This window comes from Ailuropoda melanoleuca, chromosome 17, assembly GCF_002007445.2.
Source record: "Ailuropoda melanoleuca isolate Jingjing chromosome 17, ASM200744v2, whole genome shotgun sequence".
Taxonomy (NCBI): Eukaryota; Metazoa; Chordata; class Mammalia; order Carnivora; family Ursidae; genus Ailuropoda; species Ailuropoda melanoleuca.
In genome coordinates this window covers 25611802-25634288 of record NC_048234.1, presented here as the reverse complement: position 1 = coordinate 25634288, position 22487 = coordinate 25611802, and the positions used below count along the sequence as shown (strand labels likewise).

Sequence of the window (22487 nt, the reverse complement as noted above, 5' to 3'; positions counted from 1 at the left end):
GCTTTCTCATTTGTGTTTATTCTTGGGCAACTTGGCCTGACGTATTTAGTTGTTTTTTTTTTTTTTTAAGTATTGACTCTCATTGCATTTTTTCATCACCCCTGCCCTCGCATACATATCTCACTTTTACTACTAGCCACACAAAACACAAGGATGTGTCCAGTTTCACTACAGCTCTTGGCATTTACAAGTGTGGAGCGCTTGCTTTCGGAACGCCCTTCTGATTGGCTGAGCCAATGTCAGTGACATCAACCAACTTACTTTTGATTGGAAGGCTGGTTGCTGGGACTCTAGCGTTTGCAGGAAGTCACTTAACTGTTTGCAGACTGGAAAACAGAACCTGAAGTTTTCTTTTATCATGGGAACGAGCGCAAGAGACTGGGGAAGGTGTGTCCCAAGGCTCCGCAGGCGGGAACGCGAGCCCGGAGCCTGGAGCGACTACCGGACGGAGAGGCGCTCCCGAGGATAAGCAGCTGCTCCCTTCCAGCCTCCCGGCTGTTACCCTTTTAAATGTCAGCGTTCGAGGCTGTAGGGGTAGCACGAGGCAGCGGAACGGAACAGTCGGATTGGCCGCACGCCTCAGTTCTAGACGCACCTCTCCACCGAAAGGCCTTTCTGACTGGCAGGGGGAGAAAGTAAACAGAGTTGAATCACCCTCCCCACTGGCCAATTGGAGGGGGTTTGGATTGTGACGTGATGGGATTCTGCGAAATTGTTACTGAGCAAGAGAATGCCGGAACGGTGCGGACCGGCAAAAGCAGGGGCTCAGAAGGCGTCAGTGGACTGGGGGAAAAGTGTCTCTTAGACCCGGAGCTCGGTCCGGCCCTCGCCACCCGCGTCGGGGTGGTCGGGTGAATGTCCTGGGGCTTTGGCTCGACGGAGAGGCGGCCGAGGGCGTGTACCTCTCTTGCAGTTTCCTCTCCCAGCGCCTCGGGGGCGTTTTCAAGCGAATAAACTTGCGGCCGCCACGTGCGTGCGGAGGCGCTGCCGGTTACGTAAAGATGAGGGGCTGAGGTCGCCTCGCGCTCCTGCGAGTCGGAAGCGCCCCGCGCCCCCGCCCCCTTGGCCGCCGCGCCGCGCCGCGCTCGTCGTCCGAGGCCAGGGCAGGGCGAGCCGAACCTCCGCAGCCACTGCCAAGTTTGGCCGCGCCGCCGGGGCTGCTGTCTCCCGCACCATGTCCGCGGCCGCCTACATGGACTTCGTGGCTGCCCAGTGTCTGGTTTCTATTTCGAACCGCGCTGCGGTGCCGGAGCATGGGGGCGCTCCGGACGCCGAGCGACTGCGACTACCTGAGCGCGAGGTGACCAAGGAGCACGGTGACCCGGGGGACACCTGGAAGGATTATTGCACGCTGGTCACCATCGCCAAGAGCTTGTTGGACCTGAACAAGTACCGACCTATCCAGACCCCCTCGGTGTGCAGCGACAGTCTGGAGAGTCCGGATGAGGATATGGGATCCGACAGCGACGTGACCACCGAATCTGGGTCGAGTCCTTCTCACAGCCCGGAGGAGAGACAGGATCCTGGCAGCGCGCCCAGCCCGCTCTCCCTCCTCCACCCTGGAGTGGCTGCGAAGGGGAAACACGCCTCCGAAAAGAGGCACAAGTGCCCCTACAGTGGCTGTGGGAAAGTCTATGGAAAATCCTCCCATCTCAAAGCCCATTACAGAGTGCATACAGGTTAGCGGCGTCTCCCTCTCCCACCGAGCTCTGGGGTTAGTTAACCTTTGGCCGGGCAGTCTTTCTGGGCGTTAAGGACACCACACTCGGCCTCAAGGGTGCCAACATTTTGGATAAGATGCTGTTTAACTCTTGAAATGATTGAGCCGCGTAGAGACGGAAGGTTCCCTTTCTCCTTAATTGTCTCCAGTCTCTAGAAGCCACGGAGAGCATTAACCTGGCAGGCAGAGTGAGTGCGGAGTGCCAGCCCCGTGCGTGGCTTCTCGGGGAGTGGTGCCTCCCCTCCGCGGCCCGCCCCGCCCCCAGGACTCCCGCACCCCACGACCGTGGGGCCACCCCACCTGGGCAGGCGCTGGCACTGGGGAGGTCAAATGGCGTATCTTTTATTTGATTCTCTTGAGGGATTGCTGCAAAATGGCCAAAACCTGGGGAGAAGCGGCACACTTTACGTGGAACCTTTTAGGGATGACTAAGGACTCATTTAGCTGTATGCTTGCTACTTTTCAGGGCTTGCCAAGGTGGTTTTAAATTTGGCCAAGAGTCCCCAGGGAGGTTTAAAATAACACTGCTTCAGGCGGCAGAGGAGTTTGATTAAGTGATGGTTGGTGGGTTAACTTCATGACTAGTTAGCCTTTTTAATGACATTCCATAGCTGATCCCCCCCCCCCCCCCCCAATGATTGGTGGCACCCTGTACCCTGAATAGTTACCGGGAAGGTCTGGTCCTTGCCTGAGGTCAAGGCTCAGTAGAGAACTTGGGCCTAGAGGCCTGGAAGGGTCTCTCCCAGGGAGACCAAAAGGCAAGGGCTGGCCAAAGGAATGTGACCAGGAAGACAAATGCAGAATAAAACGGGCTTTGGAGGCTTGCAGAGCCCTTGGTCAGCCAATTTTGCTGGTTCTGTTTAACATACTCCGAAAAAGTTGCAAAGGGCCGGGCTGTGCTATCTCACCATCTTTAGTAAGATTCTTTTACAGCTGCTGTTCTGATGAGAAAGCACAGGACCTGATCCTTTCATGGCACTTCTTTTCCTTCGACCCTCTGACACCATATTGAAGAGGCCGTTGGAGTTACTTAGCCAAGGATCGTCATTTTGGGGTGTAATTGTTGGTACTTTTAAAACGAGGCCCTGGGCCTGTGGTTTTAAAATGATCATTGGTTGGTTCGGTTTGGTTTTTCTTTTGAAAAGCAAGGCCACGTAACTGCATTTCAGATTTTATTTCCTTTGGATGGTGTCTCTTGTGGAGGTGGCTGCTGGCACAGTAGTGCCACGGAGTTTCCTGCGTGGTGAATGTACAGTCTGTTTGGGGTTGTCATCTAAAGCTGCCCTCAAACAGCAGAGTTGGAAGTTTGTGTCTATAAGGCTGTCGCAAGGCAGATGCGTGCCTGAATTGGGGGATATGACCTTTAGCGTGACTCCCCCGGGGTGAAGCAGGGGTATATTAACCCAAGGGTGTTACTCACCAACAGCTGTTGGGCGGGCCTGGCCTTGTCAGCCATGTTTCCCGGGTTCAGTGGCTCACACCGACACCCACTGCCACCTTGAGCAAAGGCACTTTCTCCTTCAGGGAGCTGTCCCCGGGTGGGTGGCCGGGGAGGCCTGCAGGGTCTCTGTGGGAGCTACCTGAGGCTTTCTGTCTTAGAAAAAAGATTCCTGGAGTTCTGAACCATTCAGCTGAGTGATTTTTCTCAGGCATTTATAGAAATGGCTGCTCCTGTGTGCGTGCATGCGTGGTGCTCTTTAATTCTCCATAAGGCAAGCTGGCTCAGCTGTTCCAGGAGAACCTTCTACACAGTCAGGAGTGGAAAACCGAGTGAAATGTTAATCCCATTTTAAATGCTACAGTCGGTCTCTTGAAACTAGTGATAGGGTGCTAGCAGGTGTCTTGTTTATGTTTTGGGGCTCTGTAACACCAGGACACGGTTGAACAAAAACCTCGGCCTCTGTAAATATTGTGGGAAGCATGCTCCTACCCAGGAAGGTATGTGTCAAGAATCCTCTACAGAGACTTAGAGGTCTTGTGCATTTGGAAATTGCAGATTCAGCCTCAAGTTAGATTGTCTTGGGGAGGGGGGGAAATGAGGTAAGGAACTTCCTGGTTTTTTCTTGTTGTTGTTGCTGTTGTTGTTTTTCTTTTTGCTGGTATTAAATCCAGAAGGTAGACCTGAGATAGCCCTTGGAATGTCTGCGTTCTGTGAAGATTTTAGCAGCTAAAATTCCAGCCACACCCCCCTGCTCCGTGTGGCCAATAAGAGTCCTTCCTGCTGCTTGCTCACCTCCTAGAGCCTCCTAGAGCTCCCACTTCCACAGACCCAGTGCTTTAGAAGTTGAGTCATTTAAACAAAATGGCATTTGATAAGCCAGTGCAGCTACTTCTCTCGTGTCCTGAGCGAAAACAACGATTTTGAGTTGGGTTCCCCTTTGTCCTCTTGTTTCCCAGGTGGGAGAAACTTCAGCAAGTTACTTCAATTTCAAGTTTGCAAACTAGAGGCCTGCCGCTGGGTTGGCTTCGCAAATCTGTTTGGCTTGGCCAACACAGAGTTAATAAAACGTGTAATTAGTTACCAACATCTGAAAATCGGAAGATTCGGCACAAATCCAGAGTTCTGGCATCTCTGGAAAAATCGATCGATCAGGCAGTACTGGGCCTGAATACATACCCAGCAACAATTGGCTTGAACTGATCGTGTTTTACAGGGCAGTGTCCTTTATTTTAATCATTTACATCATCTCTGTTGGCATGTAAGTTTACTACCCTCTCTTTGTTTGACCCTCATTTTCTTAATCCACTGGATAGGCTATTATCACTGACCCCCCTCATAGGTTCTTGTGCAAAGATTAGGTAACATAGACAAAGCACCTAATAGGATCCCACGTACAGAAAATCCTCAAGAAATTCTGGATCTTATAGTTTGTGTGTAATAGAGAGTTTTTCCTCCAAATCAGGAACCATAAACTTATTTTTAAGTGGTACGTCAGTTTACGTTTTGTAATACTATGCTCAATTTGCTTTTTTTCAGCCTCTGGCTTATATATTCTTCTCCAGTAACGTGCCTCTAAAGTTTAAGTAGCAGATTCACTGTTAATCTGAAAAATGCCACAAATACATTCCTTTTCGTTTCTGGACTTTGGGACACTTTAGAGGTTATTTATGGTAACATTTCAGTTTAACAATTAGACCCATTAGAATGCTTTGCCTGACAACACATGGAACATATATATTATTTTAAATGTGAGCAATTTGAAGTTTATCCTGTGACACCCCCCCCATAGACCCACACCCACATCACCACCGTCACCCATGTGCCCGTGTGCACACACGTGCACGCAGAAGTCCTCTCACAGCCCCCACATCTACACCCACACACTCCTCCCCACCTCAGAGCACATACTCCAAACTGGCTCCACAAATACCCGTTCACTGGGAAGGACCTCTGCCACACCCATGTCTCCTTAACCCCCCATGAGCACTAAAGAAAAGAAAAAAATTTTATCCTGTTTCCTGACTTTGTGGTCACCTTGCACAGTTATGTATATGTGGGGGGGGGTATGTTTGGGGGAAGGGAACAACAACATCCAAATTCCAGATCAAAATCTTCAGAATCAGCTGGTGTAGACTCGTGCTAGTCTGGCATCCCAATGATAGAGACCTTAGGCTTTACTCCTGTGCTGAGGACCATTTTACCATTTTTTTTTTTTTTTAAGAAGGACTCAGGTCAGCGCTCCCCAAGTGATGACAATGGGTGGAGTATGAGGACACTGGTTATATCATTTCAGTTCTACAGAAAAAGTTTTATAAACAACAATTTTTTTTTAAATAGAGCATAAGGATCATTTGTGTAAAATTAAGAAGACACAGTGTTGCAAAACCGCCAAGAGCGATTGCTTCTTTTTCTCCTTCTCCTGCTTGCACATTTCCCTGGGATGTTTGAGACTATCTGGCAGAAGGGATCTGGAGGACCCTCACCCTGGAAGGTCTCCTCCAACCCTGGAAATAGGTGTTCTGGCCTCTTTAGAAATGTCCTTTCAGCCAGGATGTTCCCTCCCTGAGACCAAAGGTTGAAAATTTTGCTAACACAGGGGCCGNTCCTCCAACCCTGGAAATAGGTGTTCTGGCCTCTTTAGAAATGTCCTTTCAGCCAGGATGTTCCCTCCCTGAAACCAAAGGTTGAAAATTTTGCTAACACAGGGGCCGGCCTGCCCTGAGCCTCTCGTACTCTTCTCCTTTAATTACTGCAAAAACCTTTAGAGTCAACTGTTTGGTTCAGGAGTGTCCAGTGCTATCAGAGGTGCGAGAAAAGACCCATTCCATTCCCCGGGAGGCAGAGGTTCAGGGACAGGGCAAGGTCTCGCTTTGGCTGCAGGCCCCCCAGACTGGGAGCCTCAGCTCACAAGTAGCCTCCGAATAGGCTGTCCATTAGCCCATGTCCAGTCTCCGCCGCTTTCTCTTCTCTTCCTAAGTAGGAGGGAGGCCCTGCGTGTCGGTCCTTGAGGAGACAGTCTCTCTGCCCTGTTCTTTCCTTAGGGCTCCCCAGGTGATCTGCATTGTTGTATTTCATAACCTGACATATGTCATCCAAAATACATTTACAGCTTAGCCCGAGTGGGGCTTGCTTGCACAGGTAATAGTTTTTCTACTTTTTTCCCTCCCGCCGGTTTTCTTTCCCCTGAGGAGACTTTAGACATTTTATCCCCATAATCGTCCTCCCCTCCCATGACATTTTAGTGCCACCGGAATACTGTAGAGCTGTTTATGTACTGTACCCCTTTAGAATGCGCAAACCACTGTGATAGCTAAGACTTTTTTCACCTGCCAAAGATCTGATTTTTGCCCCCTTGGGGCAATATCCACCCCACTCCCCAGGGAGACTGTCTAGACACAACCTCATGCATCCTGTCAGGGAAAAAATGACAATCTACATTCAAGAAGAAGGCAGAAAGCTGAAAATGGCCTCTAGCTGTAGAGGATGGGAGGTTTCTAAGGATTGCAAGGATGAACTCCTAAGGGGATTGCTTCTGGGTTTCAGACAAGAGGCTAAAACCCCCTCTATTCCAAGGAATGGTGGCCCAGACGGCTGCCCCAGCTCCAGCCCGATGCTGGGATCTCGCCCTGGGGATCGAGGCCTTTCGGGGGCCCCAGCTGCTCTTTGTTGCCAGTCCCCGAGGTAGGACACATTGCTCCTCTTCCTCACTTCCCCCTGTCCTCGGACACCCTCCATCCAGCTGTCCTCGCAGAAACAAAGCAGGGTTGCCTTAGAAAAGCTTCTGGTGCTGGCAAGGTTACTATTTCACAACAGAAAATACACATGGAGCAGAATTACAGGATGAAAACATTATTCCGCTCTTTTCCCCTCCGATCTTGGATGAGTGGTGAGACTAGGGGAGGGGACAAGTGGGGCCTGGGGTCGGGAGGAGGTGGAGGAGCAAATATGGAGCTGTTTTGATGGCAACACTCCATTACCTTCAGACGCAAAGATGTAACCTGAGGGAAATGAATTCTTGGATTCTGAACATAAGGGTCAGATTTATATGCTTGTCTCAATTGTTGATGCTTATCCCAAGAACTAGTCATTCTGCAACGTCTGTGGGAAATTCCCAGCTCGAACTTCCCAGGGAGAACTATCATATGACATATTGGGAAAGCAGCTGACAATGGTCTTCCTCAAGAAGTTCATTGGGAAGAAAAGTGGGCAGATGGGTTCCAGTATTCACTCTTCCAGGAACCCCTAAAACAACGTGGTGTGAGCTGGTTAGTGTCGGCTTTCTAGGCCATCAGTGTGGTTTCTGAATGCCTTAGGGTCACTAGCATTCTTGATTTAAACAAACAAACAAACAAACAAACAAACAAGACAAAACCAGCTTTCTCATTTCCCTTAGTCTTGACTTCCAAATTTTTCGGGTTGTTTTTTTTTTCACTCCCCTTGGCTGTTCTGCAAGCTTGGAGAAAAAGCTTGCAGCCCTCCAGGCCTCCCCCACATCCGACCCTCCCACCTTATCCTAATGTTTCTCCAGCAAGCCCAGCGCCCACTGAAGAACGTAAATTAGTGCCTAGTAATTGGTACAAAGGCACTTTCTGTTTCTATGCAACACACGCAAAAAGGAGGCGTGACAGAGAGGGGGAAAAAACCCCCACAGACGGTTAAAAGGAAAGAAATGGGATCCTCTGCAGTGGTCTCTGAGCAATCCTGTCTCTCTCGCTCCGCCCCACTTTTTGTTGGGAGGCTTGTCACAGGCCTAGGCCAGATCAGAGCCCTTGGTGGCAGCAGCTGTCAGTATCAAAAGAAGAGAATTTGGAGCTTGGAAGTGACCTTCAGGGGTCATCACATCTATCATTTTGCCTGTAGAGGAGGGTCTGGCCACCCTCTCAGATATGGGGATTGTTCTGTGGAAGCACATTCCCTTGGAGGGTTCAGAGGCTGGCCGGCTGCCCTGACAGCCATGTGACTTTGGGCCCAGTGCCTGATCTCCTGGGGCCCCGGTTCCTTCAGCAACACAAGAGGGCGCCCTGGACTCTGAAGGGTGGTTGAAGGCGTGCTAAAGGCCCAAGCTTGGCCCACGGAGAGACTTCGCCTGATTGTGAATTCCTTGCAATTCTTTGATCAGAATTCTTTTCCCCACGGTCTCCCGAGAATTCCAGTCTGTGGTTAACATTTTTTAAATCCTGGTTTAAAGAGCTGCTTCGAATTAACCAAGTTAACCTAGCAAAAGGGCACAGGTGGAGTCAGCCCAGGACCTCTGCCCTTTTATTATGGGAGCGGCACACTGTGAGCCAGCCCAAGGCCAAGTGCCAGCAAGATTTCCTACTCCGCCCTTCCTGGAGCCCTCCTGAAACTTTAATACCTTTTTGGTGCATTAAGGCCAAGAGTAAACATTTGTCTCATCCTGGCCTCAAGCAGTCCCCTCAGCAAATAATAGGACTCACATTATTATTCATAGAGAATGCCTACCCCACTAAGGGAGTGAGGTACATTCATTTTTTATGCGTGGGATCTTCCAAGGCACTCTCTTCCATTTGTGCTCCAAGCCCACGTTTATGAAGGTGCACCCACAGGCTTCCCTTTGAATCTGGGTGCATTGTGAGATACATTAGCCTCTGGAATCCTGAGGAGTGAATGAACATCTGGATCTGAAATTCAAGGATTCTAGAGCTGCAAGAACCACCAGCTAAGCCTGGGACCACTGGGTGGTTCAAATTTTTTTTTTTTTTAAATAAAATTGAGAGCAATCACAAATTCGAACAGGAGAACGGAATTCATCCCTGATTGAGACTTTTTAAAAGGCGAGGACATTATTTACATAGATGAAAATAAAGAGGGGAGCTTAAGCCATGCAAAATTAATGACCAGGATTTGAAATGCAGGCAGCAGTGTTTTGTATCAAACAAAGTGTGAACATTTTTCCAAGGCGAGTCTCTGTCGTTTTGGAAGTGCGTGCCTCCCAGAGTCAACTGGAACGAAAGTGGGAACCGGTGGGGCAGGCAACAGACAAAAGCTTTGCAGACATTTCAGAACTGGAAAGAATTTTATAGATCGTCTTGGTTCAAAGGGAGGGAAAAGAAGGTTTCCCCAGCTCTCCCTTCCAGGGGGCCAGCTTTGATGAGGTGCAGGCAGTCAGAAGAGTGTGTGATGGGGAGACCAGGCCGCTCTAAGGAGCTCAAATGCAGGGCCTCTCCAGGGCGGCCTCAGTAGGGAGAGCAGTCAGAGCATGGGCGTCGGGGCCCTCAGCCCTGTGCTTGAGTCCTGCCGCTGCCACTCTCGCGTATGATGAAAACTCTGAGCCTCAGTGTTCCCATCTGTAAAATGGAGTTCAGTGATTCGACCGAAGTTGTTCTGAGACTAATTCTGATGAGGCGTTGAAAGCATTTTGGATAGTGTCCCTGTACACCAAGAATTATAATTAAAAACAATTTATAGGTGTTGCCCAGAAGCCCTTGAGGTTCCTAGAATTTTTGTTTACAATTCCAGAGCAATCCAGCAACAGCTCATTCGTTGAAAGAATATTTATTTATGGAGCGACTGTTAGATGCAGAGAGCTGTCCTAGATGTTGAAAGCAGGCACAGTGTACATTGTGAATAATAGTAATAATGGAAAATGACTAATATTAATAGTAACAATAATAGAAATAGCAATAACATCCAGCATTTATTACATGCCAACTTCTAAGCCAAATGGTTTACGTACATCGTCATATATAAACTCATGAAAGTCCTATGAGATAGAAAAGTACTCCTTATAGGAGGAGTTAGACTTGGAGTCAGTTATCTTAGTTCAAAGTTACTCTGGGATTTTCCTAGCATGTGTCTAGCTACCTGGAGTTATGCATGAATTGTTTTTGACCTGGACCCCTTGGGGTCCACCAGTGGGAAGAGACCCTGTCTTGCATGCCTCTCCTGGACTTGGCCCCAAAGCCACCAGTCCTTAGCTCTCTACTCTTGCATTCTAATTCTGGCACATTGCTGGTTTTTAATGAACCTTGGTTAAGAATATCTACAGAAATCTTGGACTCTGACCAAACCTATCCTATATTTTCTAAGAGCTATTCAGAACCTGCTTCCTTCCTATTGAAAAAGACACCAGTTCTGGGTCCACAGCTGTATTAGTCAGGACTCTTGGTTGCAAGCAACTGAATCCAAACTTGGACCAGCTTAGTAAAAAAAGAGAACTTTATCGGTTCAAATTATCCGCACATCCAGGGTAGCTCTTGTTTCTGGTATCTCTGGTTTCGGGGCCTCGGCGTCTGGCTCTCTCCCTGGCTAAGCTCTGCTGTCCTCTGCTTTGGCTTCATTCGTGGGCAGGCTGTCTCTGGATGGTGGTAAGGTAGCCGCCAGCAGTAGCAGACTCCCAGCCTGCCAATGCAGCAAAGAAAGAAAGTTCTCCTTTCCTAATGATTCCAGCAAAAGTCTTGGGCTTCAATCTTCATAGCTGAGTTAGAATTTTGGGCCTGTCCCTGAACTCAATCACTGTGGCATGGCTAGGTCACATCAAAACTCTGGGCTCGGGGGTGTGGGGTCACCTCTCCCCCCGAGAATTATACAGACTCAGAGTGGGGAAGGGGTAGTTTTCACAAGGAAATTCAAGGTGTGCTATTAAGTACCCCAAAGAAGCAATGGATTTCAGACAGGCAAAGCCAGCAGATACCCTCTCTATCTGCCCACTTGGAACTATAGACAGGATGTTCCAAAAAGCAGAGGTTTGACAAAATGAGAGACAGATTAGTATGACAGCATTTCCTCCTCCCCTTTGAAGAGAAAGAACTCAGCTATCTCTGGAGTTCCTCCTAAGAGATAGGCCACCAGTGCATTTACTAAATGGTCTTGGCAGAAGATAGATGGTTTCAACATGCATTTCCTGTGCTCACGCTCATGCTTCATACCTCTTCAACGGTCATTGTAGAAGCCAGTACCCAACGCCTCTCATGGAATGAGGTTAACAGCAACAGCGTGATAAGCGGCACCATTCACTTGGTCTGAATTCCAGTTGTCTATCCGTCTTAACGCTCGGGGAAATGAACTGTGTTTACATGAATGTTGGTCGCCCTGGGTGTGAACAGATAAAGGCCTCATCTTCACAACAACGGGCTGTTTATACGACAGTTCCCATTGGGATCCCTGAGTCTCTTCAGCGTGCGTCATGCCCCACAAAAACACCGTAATAAATTGTTAGGCAAAAACTAGCTCTTAAAAATAACTTACAGAAAACACACAAAAATGACTAAAATTCCTGTTCTGCCATAATTCTACAGTAGTTTTGTACCACTGCTGTTTTAATGAAAATAAGCAGAATGACAAGCGAACAGCCGGCTTTTCCTCAGTGTTGTTACACGTCATCCCCGTGGCCAGCCATGAAATGCTTGTCTAGGGAGCTTTATCCCTCCGAAGCAGGGGTTCCTGGTGTAAAGAAGCAGGCTGTGCCCCTCCAACCCGAGTCGTTTCTCCTCGACGTCCTGCTGGCTTCCACATGGCGAAGCTCTGCCCAGGAATGCCTGCCCAAGGAGGGCTGGGGGAGCTGGGCGGGGGAGCTGCTTGAGGAAGGTCAGGCCGCTCAGCCCTGTCAAGCTTTGTGGTCTTCCATGACAAACACCGGGCAATAGGAATCCGTGGCTCATCCCATTAAAGCTCGAAAAACTATTTGATGGTGGCCCATGGGGCCTGTAGTCATCACAACCTTACTGTGGGGCCAGCAGTGTATAGAGGTTGAGCCCAGAGGGAAAAGGCTGACACCATGTGCTGGAGAAGCGTCACCAGTCACTCAGAACCACCTCAAGGGCCACAGTCTGGCTGGCGGGTAGAGCAGGCATTTTTCTAACCAGACAGCAGTCTTGTCTCCTGTATTTTTGTCTTCTGCCCGTTGCTTGATCCTTGCCAAAGGCGTCAGCTCTCTGGATCATGGTTGCTCCAGACTGGGAGCTGAGGATGCTACCTATAATTGTATCTAAGAGCACAAATGGAAAGGGTTGTCCTTGCATTTGCGAAGGATGCCAGAAGTCTCAGTGGCCCTTGTAAAGCAACGGTGTGCGTCAGGCAGGATTTTCCCAGTCACAGACGTGGGGTGTGCAAACATGTCACTGTCCATAACCAGAACTGAGTTCTTGAACACTGCCCCGCGTCCTGTCCCCCTACCCCCCAACTTTGGGCTGTTGGTGGAGAAATTTTATCTTGAGTCCTATTCAGGTCTCTCTTCACTTCTCTATTGAATTGTATTCTTTAGGTAAATGTTTGCAAAATCAGAGTTCTCTCTCCCCCTCCCATTGCCTTTCTTTCTCCTGGGAGTGATCTAGTATTTGGTAGGCAAGAAGTCCTCCTCTTTTTTTTGGCATCCTGGGTGGGCTGTCAACATTGCACATGATCCTTTAACCTTGATGGTCTCCCCTGGGGTGTCATGCACTAGCTTAGGTCTTGGTCCTCATGTGCTGGCTTCCTCTTCTCAAGAGGGCCTCTGGACAGTGGCTCCAGGTGGTAGATCCTTGCAATCGGTAACTCAGGACCCCTGGAGCATTCTCCTAGCTGTGCGGTCCTGGGCTCAGGAGCACACAGTCCCTTTCCCCACCCTACATTTGTAAGGTGAGACTGTGAGGCATGCACAGAGACCCTCCTCTCAATGTGGCTGTCTGACTTTGTCAGTCAGGTGCCCTGGCACTGGGGGACAGGAGGGACTTCCCCAGAGGGGCTGGTGCTGGCTCTAGGCCAGGCAACAGTGGCCACCCCGCGGGACTGCCCACACCTGTTACTAACAGGACAGTACAGAACGCAGGATATTTCTTAGGGACCTCTACGTCTGTTCTCTAAACTCAGCCCCTCCAGCCTCTCTCTATAGCTCAGGTCTCGGTAGGAAGCACTGGCCAATCAAGAGACTTGAAATTCTGCTTTCCATTTTTAAAACTCTAAAACTCAGCAGCACATATCTGTTTTAAACTGTAAATGCCCTCCCTGCGCCAGTCCATCTGGGAAGAAGAGCTTGGGATTAAGAGAGTGAGAGAAACATGTGGTATAAGGCTCTCTCTCCGTTGATTTAGGGCCTTTGCTCTTCTCTCACATCCAGTCTTGTCTCATGCTCCAAGCTAAAGGAGGCGTTTGAAAACTGGTTCTCATCCAAGCATGTCCTTGGACAAGTCATCTGCCCTCCGAGTTGGCTTTATCTGCCAGGTTTGACAGGTTTTAATTTGATGGTTACAAAAGTCACCCAAAATGCAAAGATTCAAAGAATCTATGTTGTCAGGCTAGTTTTGCCATGAAACATTTCTATCCTGCTCAATGTTTAGTGGGTTCATTTATTATTTCTCTTTCCCACAAACAACTGGGCAGAAGCAGGGTATGCGATGGACAGGAAGAGCGTGGGCATGGGAGTCAGCCAGTCTAGGCCCGGACCTAGCTGTGGGCTTGTGGGGAGGTCACCCCACCTCTGCCAGTTCAGAATTGCTGTGATGGGGCCATATGACTGAGACATCGGGACATTTCTCTTGCTAGGTTGAGAACCCAGAGTCAAGAATCTGGTGTCCACCATCTCTCCTTTTGAGGTCCCAGCACATGAGCTAACTCCCAGATCAGTTGAGGTCGGGGACACACAAGCAATATTCAGACAGGCTTGCTTCCTAGACACTAACATCGAGTACTTCATGACAGATGTTACAGACACACCCCCACTTCCCAGCTCAGAACCTAAAGAACGAGACAAGCTGCTTTCCACAGATAAACACAGGGGACAGGAAGTAAAATCACACATTCAAACTCTGAAATGACTCTGTTGTATCAACAAATAAAATATAAAAAGAAACCAAATCACAAGAAGGATTCAGAGAGGGACCAAGAGCAAACGGCAATGTAATGGGATGGCATTGAGGCAGGATGATTCTTCCAGAGCCGACGAAGTGTTATTTTTTCAGAACATCTGCATGTGCAGGTCACAATATTTCTGGCAAACAGGAGACTTTTGATTTTTCTTTTGAGTTTTGATTTCTTGATTTTTGAGGTCATACTCAATTGGAACGATTTATGCAGGGAAGTGTAGAATTGTCTACGCCCAAAGATGGCCTGCATACCTCCTCTGTTAGGTGCAAGGTGCTGCAGCACTCGAGGGTCATGGACATGAAAGAGAATAGAGCAAAGGCTCATATCCTGTACCTGCGAGTGAGCGTTGCTGTCCCGCAGGAACGAGGACAGTTGATAATGAGCAAGGGGGTGGGGGTGCCTCAGGCCCGGGGTCAGGGCAGGTCTGTGTGGGTGTGCGTCCCACCAGCCTCATCGAGAGAGGGAACACAAGCAGGGGGAGTGGGAGAGGAAGAAGCAGGCTCATAGCAGAGGAGCCCGATGTGGAGCCTCGATCCCGTAACGCCGGGATCACGCCCTGAGCCGAAGGCAGACGCTTAACCGCTGTGCCACCCAGGCGCCCCATGGGCTTTGCACTTCTGCACGCGCACGCTCCCCTGCTTTCCAGTGAGCTCACCCCTCGGTGGCGCAGCCTTGACCTTACTGTCTATGCAGCTCTGAAGGCAGTTCCTTTCTGTCCTTGTGGGGGCTGTTTTCCTTTCACATACAGAAGAAGTAGGAGGGGAGGGGGTGAAGGAGGAGTGAGGAAACAGATGAGGGATGTTCTGGAAGTTTCTTACTTTCTAACAGTTTGAGAAGGAAACAGAATGATACTCCTTTCTTTGGTCTTGGACACCAGAGTGTTATTTCTCAGTAGAGAGTAAATACCTGCCCCCCTCCCATTCTCTGTGTAGAATATATTCTTCATCAACGATCGACCCATTTGTGGAAAACTGTAAACTCAATGCATCAGTTTCCTTCATTTTGTGTAAGACCTTTTTCTGACTGTCTCAAAAAAGAAATTTGAACTTAACTGTTTTTAAAAAACCAGAAATATAGGAAAATTACAGAAAGAAAGTGTTACTCTTTATCCCCTGTGACCTGTAGATAGCTGCTGTTTCTATTTTATATATATTCTTCCAGGATTTTTTCTCTCCATAGATGTTGCACTACATACATACACAGCTGATCATACACTGCTCTTTTCTCCTAGTGGTTTATTGCCAACCGTTTTCCATTTCATTCTGTAACAATCTAGTACCTTTGTAACAAGTACACATTATTCGGCTGTATGCATACACTACAATGTATCCAAACCGGTTCTCTATTGTTAGTTAAGTTGTTACCAAGTTTTAGCTTTTATGAACAATGCTGGTATCCCTGTACACGTCTGTGTTCCTATCTAATTATTACCAAAAATAATTTCTAGACGAATATATTGCCATATAGCCCTAGATCAATTAAGACCCACCTATGCAGTAGAGGTCTGTTTCCTCATGCCTCCACCAATGATGGATCTATGTACAAACTATTTTTTTTTTAACTAAGCTCCACGCCCAGCATGGAGCCCAGCATGGGGCTTGAACTCATGACCCTGAGATCAAGAGTCAGATGATCAACCGACTAAGCCACCCAGGCGCCCCATATGCACATACTTTTTAACATTTTCACCAGCCTGATATATATTTCATTGGTGTTTTAATTGGCCCATTTTGATTACTTGTGAGATTAAATATATTTTCATATATTTATTTATTAGCCATTCGTATTTCTTATTTTACAAATTACATATTTGCATCCTTGCCCAGTTTTATTAAACTGGGTTATTAATTTTGATTTGTAAGTGTCCCTTTTGTATTACAGATTTTAACCTTTTGTCTTATGCAGCAATTTCCTTTATTACTTCACCATTCTGACTCTTAAATTTTTTCACTTATGTGAATTTTTACCATGCAGAAGTTTAAAATTTTTTTAAGTGTTTCACAACTTCTTCAAAGAGGATTTTGCCTTTGGTTTCATGTTTAGACAGTCTCTCCCCATTCCAGAAATCTAAAAATAGTCACCTATATTTTCTCTCACCTCTGTGGTTTTTTTGTTTTTGTTTTTTTTTTTACATTTATGTATATAGCTCATTTGGAATTTATTGAAGAGAATGGCCTAAGTTAGGGGTCCAGATTTAATTTTTCAGATGTCTATGCGGTTTATTGAATTAAACATTCATTTCTTCACTAATTTGAAACACCCCATCCCTATCGAGTCTTGGGTTTATTTTCAGACTTGACTCTGTTCCACTGAGTTGTCTTTTCCTGTGCTGGTCTTGCACTATCTTAATTATCGCAGCTTTAATCATACATTGTAATAACTGGTATCACAAGTGTTCACTTATTGTTGTTCTATTGCAAAATTTTCTTGGCAAGTTGAGTGTATTTATTCTTCCAAATTCACTTTAGAATCATTTTGTCAAGTTCAAGAAAAAAGAATTTCTATGGTATGTGTTAATTTCATAGACAAATTTGTACAGCATTGCCATAGTCACACATTGAGTCCTGCCCTCTGAGAACATGGGAAGTGTTCCATTTGTTCATTTTCTTTTATATCTGGGTCTGATGATTTTCTTCATGCAGGTCCTGAACTTTCATTGTTAGGCTCATCCTGACTGGCTGTGGTTAGCACATAAGAAAACCATTGTGCTTTCATATATTTGTACCTAAGAATGCATTTTTTAGTTTATATTATTCTTTTTAGGTATTTTTCTTCGACTTTCCAAATAGAAAGTTGTATCAGCTGCAAATAATTCTTCTGTCACCTTCCCCTTTCAATGATTTACTTATTTTGTTATCTAATTGCTCTCACTAGCATTTCCTGAACAGCATTAAGTAGCGATAGTGATGGGGACGTTGTCCATTCATGCCTTGAGCTTGACTTTAGTAGAATGCTATCTTTATTTTACTATTGACCTTGCTGGGAAAGGGTTTCGGGTCTATATTTTTCTATCCTGTTAAGAAATTATTCTCTTATTTTCCTAAAAGCTTTTATTAGGATTGGATGTTGAATTTTATCAAACGCTATTTTGCATTTATCAAGGGAAGATGTGTGCGGGGGGGATGTATTAGTCTGTTAAAAGGGAGAATCATATCAATATGATTTTCTAATATCAGATTATCCTTTTATCTCTGGAATCCTAGTTGCTTTTTTACAATCAAAACCCACTATTTTTTTCCTCCAGAAGAGACCCTGATTTTGGACATCTGCAAGCAACTCTAATTCTTAATTGGCATTTTTGGAGTTCTGTTCTGAAAAGGAGGCCTCATGACCTTAGATTTGTTTTACTAGATAGTTATTTTGCTAGAAGCCATGGGAGCTTCAGATTTTGTATTTTTAACCTTCCTGCCTTGATTAAGGTTAGCCCATTTTAGGCTCTCCCGTGGAACTGTGGAAGGGAAGGGGAGAAAAGCCAGGTGGGAATGGGTGTGTTGAGAACATAGGCCTTCCAGGCCCTGAGCCAGTATCTCAATGGCAGCCTGTCTGAACTCAAGGGAGCCTGGACAAGGTTGAGTATAACCAGTTGGCAATCCCCACACTGTCCTCTTTCTCCCTCTGTATGGAGAACTCACCACTTGGCGTTGTCGACTAATACCAGGTAGAGTGGAGGTTTCTTCTTAAAAGCAATGAGCCGTCCTTTGTGCTAAGCAGGCAAGTGCATAGCCAGCAGGCTCTACTCCACTCCACTTGAACCCCTTGGAGGCCCAGGAGACTTCTGGAGGCCTGACCTGTCTCTGCAAAGAAAGGTTTTTACACATCAGGTGTGGTATTCAGTAGCCGTTTTGATCAAGTTTATTTTATACTCTGAGCCGAGTCTGTCAGCGAGAGGTGCTTAGCTGGTTGCTAAAAGGGGAGGGGAGTGGTATATAAATAATGAGAACGCAGAGGAACTTGTGCTGTTAACAGCTCTGCTCCAGTAAAGCAAGAGTTTATTGTGTTACTGCCTCTGGGTATGTTTTCCTGTAAAGGCCAGAAATAAACCACTAGTACATGCTTGTTCTTCCCCCCCACTCCTCCCCTGGAGGACGGTAACTCTCTCATTAATACTAAAGACAAGTTTAAAGATCCTTTAATTGATAGTTGCTGTGCCATATGATTTGTTCGGTGTGAAGAAGGTTTAACTGTTCTTTTGTGGGCCTCAGCACTGAGCTGAAAGGCCTGACTTGATTTCCCCTTGGCTACTGGATGAAGAGTTAGCTACAGGCTCTCCAAGACCTCTCTTTTCCTCCTCTGCCCATGATCTCTGGTCCCACTCAGCCTTAAATTCTGTTCCTTGTACGTAGGATTTCTCCATTCCATACTTTCCTAGGTAAGAAACATGTATCATTTCTTAAATAATACCTTATTAGGTGTCTATTATTAACAAACATACTGAAATGTATCCCAAAGTAGGTTGTATGTAGACTCTTCACTGGGTTAAAGAGGTGGGTGGTCTCAAAGGGCTACAAATTATAAGTCCCAAGGAGAATCCAGGCTTCCTGCACACACACATTGTTCGGCTAGCACAATGCTTTGTAAAGTGTTGAATTTCAGTGCCTTTGAGGGGACAAAGCACTATCCAGCACAACCCATGAGGGAATGCACCTAGTATTTCACCCATTTTCACCACGTGTCTGGCTCCTGAAGCCACATCTGGATTTGCAAACTCTGGTGTACACCAGATACAAGTTCAAATCTTCAGGGTGAGATCCTGGGTCGGCCAACTTTCTCCGCAGGACCCGGTAGTGAAGCTTTTAGACTTTGTAGGCCATACAGTGTCTGTGGCAACTGCTTGACCCTGCTGTCAGAGTGAAAAAGCCGTGGTAGATAATAATACACAAACAGATGAGCGGGACTGTGGTCCAATAAACTTTGTATATGGACATGAAACTTTGAATTTCATCGCACTTTCTCCTATCCCAGAATATTATTATTCTTTTGACCCCCCCCCCCAACTATTTGGTAAAAACCAAAGTAAGAATGGTGTTTGTACCATTTTTAGCTCGTAGACTTTACAAAAATAGATGGCAGGTCAGATTTGGCCTGTGGACTGTAGTTTGCTAAACCCCTGATTTAGATCACTGACCCAAAGCTCCTAATGTTTTTCCAAAGGATCCGAGAAGAATCAAAATGATCCTGGAGCTTCTACACTAGGAATTCACTTCCAAGTAGATCTTTTTTTAAATGCTTAGAAACTTAAGGTGGAATTATACAAGTTATATGAGCCTAACAAAGGCTGCTGCTGTTGGCTCAGATTTGCTCTGCACTCAGTAGGTGGCCCTCTCTTCTCCGAAACAGGGATCAAGATGCTATGTCAATGGCAGCATCTGGGTTAGAAGCAAGAGAACAATCACACAGTAACAGCCATGAGGGGCAGTGAAGACAGTGTAGCCATAAGCTAGACTGAAGATGAATTCAATGGGAAGGGACCCTGATTACACGTGACACATACATAAATCGTAAGCATACTTAACAGTTCTGCACATATTGCTGATTCAAGCTTCATGATCATTTTCTGTTGACTATCTCTTCCATAAAGCCACCTTCCTAAATCAGAGGGAATGTCTTATTTCTTTTCCAATCCAGAGCATAGCAGAGTGGTCTTCTGATCCATTTTCCCCACAGTGGACACAGATCCATTCCACTAAATTAACCTCTTCTCATGACTCACTTGAAAGAAACATGTGCCAGTGAGTAAGCTAAACCACATCACCACTCCTCCAAGAAAAATCACTCTGATGAGTTTTCGTCCTAACAGGCACTGAGAAAACACCGAGCCTTTCCTTTTCGTTGCTTTTCTCACCACCAAATCACAAAGCCGTGGAGGGACGGCTCCCGTACGGAGAGAGCAGTGAGGGTTGTTCTGTTCGGCTTGCTTTGGTCCTGTTTGGTTTTATAATTCATCACTGTACGAATTCTAACTCTTCGTTATATTTTTTAACATAACATGTTTAAGAGAACATTTCTCCCATAAACCTTTTACTGGGATTAAGAGGACTTTGGCTGCAGTGTAATTCTGAAAGAGGCAGGGGTTGTCTTCCCCAGTGATCTGGGAACTTCTGAGCCAGCTTTGGTCATGTGAGCGACCTCAGCTGTACATATACACGTGCGCGTGCACATGCACACACACACACACACATTTAGGCATGTACTAAATGCTTGGCAGTATAAGTAGCACAAAAATCAGACATGATGTTGTCCTCATCCCAGGAGGCATAACCTTGTTGGGTTGTGATACCTTGTGTTCCACCTTTTTGTTCCAAGTTCTGAACCGGGTAGAATGCTGTTTGATCCATCAGAAGTTGCAAACATGTGGTTTCCAGTTCCATGTTGTTGAGTTTTTTGGAGGGTTCAGTTGGAAGTGTGGTTTCTTTTTGTTTAGATTTGGGGTTTTTTTTGGTCCTCCTGGAGTCTTTGAGGCTTGTCAGCCCCCGGCTCAGCAAGGGTTTATACCTAGACCCACGTATCACGAATCTACTAATACAGATTTGTTTTGCGCATATCGGATTTCCCATAAGAACAAGGAAATTGTCCAGGGCGTGATGACCATTGCTCTGCTGAGAGAATAGCAAATAAAACCTCAGCCATGTGTGGACTGTCACGGAGATGACACAGGCTTGATTTTGTTGTGATTATCAGTATTTCTCCATTGCTGGCACAGGGTAGGAGAAGCTGGGGGGAAAGGATGAGTAACATTTGGGTGACTCAGATGCGCCACACTGGACAGCCCTCGGCCTTTTGAGTCTCTGGGTTCCAGGAAGGTGGGGACAGGAGTGAGAAAACAGGCACTCCTCACACCTACCAAAGGAGTGTCTGGAGAGTTCTGTGGAAGGCACAAGCCTGTGTGCCCTGAGTCTGTGAAGCAGCTGCTTTGGGCTGTGCTTGAACGAGGTGAGAAGTAGGCAGGCAGGCGCTCACAAGAGCGGCACACAAGACTCTCTCACCTTAAACAGCTTGTTCTGCCTTTCAGCTTGTGTGGGTCCAGCAGACGTGGCCACAGGCCCTCTCCTGCCACTGCAGGGACCAGGAGGCCCCAGTGCTAAACTGATCGTGTCTGGAGGGTGAGGCTTAGCTGCATTTTAACTAAGTGGGAGGTGGAGACAGTATGCTGGATCTGAGGAAAGCAACCACCAAGGAGGGGCTGCTGGAAACACCAGACTGTTTCCTCATCTGTGAAATGGGCCCCCTCCATGGGGCGTCCTGTGAGAAATCACTGAGATAAGGCAGGTGAAGCCCTTAGCTCTTACTATTTTAGAATAATGTTAATTCTTTTATGAGAAATATGGAAGACACTGGGACTGCTTTGTCTGAACAGAGATGAGAGAAAGACATGAGAGCTGTCTTCAGGTATTTAAAGGATTATTATGTGGCAGAAGGAACAGACGTATTTTTTCTATAAGACAATATGACTTGGGGCACCTGGCTGGCTAAGTTGGAAGAGTATGGGACTCTTGATCTCGGGGTCGTGAGTTTGAGCCCCACGTTGGGCATAGAGATCAATAACAATAATGATAATGATAATGAAAACAATATGACTTAAAATATGGCCTTCACAGGGAAGCACATCCCATGTCTCTAAAAGTCTTTGTTACCAAGATGCCCAGGAACAATCAAGGCTTTCTTGTCGGGCGCTGGCCTCCCTGTCACCAGACCGGCCCTGACAGGCTGGGTGGCCGTGACGCTCAGGAGCCCGAGGGGAAACACCTGCTCCAGGTGAGAGGTCCGTTGGACTAACGCCTCAGTCCTACGGCGCCAACAAATCCAGCAAAGGGCTAAGGTTCCTGACTCTCTGGGAGAACCTATGCCGCCGGCCACCTCCCCCCCCCCCAAATAATCATCATAATTGCCAATGCTCTCAGGGATCCACTGGGTATAAAACAGCACGTTCCTTTGCTTGGAGAGCATGATTCTCGGAAAGTTCCTCATGGTATTTACTAGTCTGTTAGGTCCACCGAGGGGGTGGCTTACGCGACAGAAATGAGTTTCCCAGTGTGGGAGGCGGGAGTCCGCAGCGCCGGCTCTGGCCCCACGTGCAGTCCCGTCCTGAGGTCCTGGGGGTCAGGATGCCACCCCGGGGATGCGGGGTGCGGCTGGTGGCACGGGGTGCGGGGGTGGACACGCCGCCAGCCTACGGGCCTCGCCTGCGGGGCCGTGCGGCGCGCGTCCCGGGGGTGGTGGCCGCGCTCTGCGACGTCGCTGTCTCACCCGCGTCCTGTCCCCCTCCCCGCAGGTGAGCGGCCCTTCCCCTGCACGTGGCCAGACTGCCTTAAAAAGTTCTCGCGCTCGGACGAGCTGACGCGCCACTACCGGACGCACACGGGCGAGAAGCAGTTCCGCTGCCCGCTGTGCGAGAAGCGCTTCATGAGGAGCGACCACCTCACCAAGCACGCCCGGCGCCACACCGAGTTCCACCCCAGTATGATCAAGCGCTCGAAAAAGGCGCTGGCCCACCCCTTGTGAGGGGCCGGCCGCGCCCGCCGGACCGAA

At 47.5% G+C, this 22487-nt stretch overlaps 1 protein-coding gene across 1 annotated transcript; it reads left to right on the top strand.

The window, feature by feature from the left end:
* The first annotated feature begins 976 nt into the window (after window positions 1-976).
* KLF9 (Kruppel like factor 9) lies at window positions 977-22481 on the top strand. The gene is made up of 2 exons (XM_002914748.3): window positions 977-1679; window positions 22231-22481. The coding sequence occupies exons 1-2, from the start codon at window positions 1175-1177 to the stop codon at window positions 22458-22460; spliced, it is 735 nt and encodes a 244-aa protein (XP_002914794.2). The 5' UTR covers window positions 977-1174; the 3' UTR covers window positions 22461-22481.
* Window positions 22482-22487: the final 6 nt, after the last annotated feature.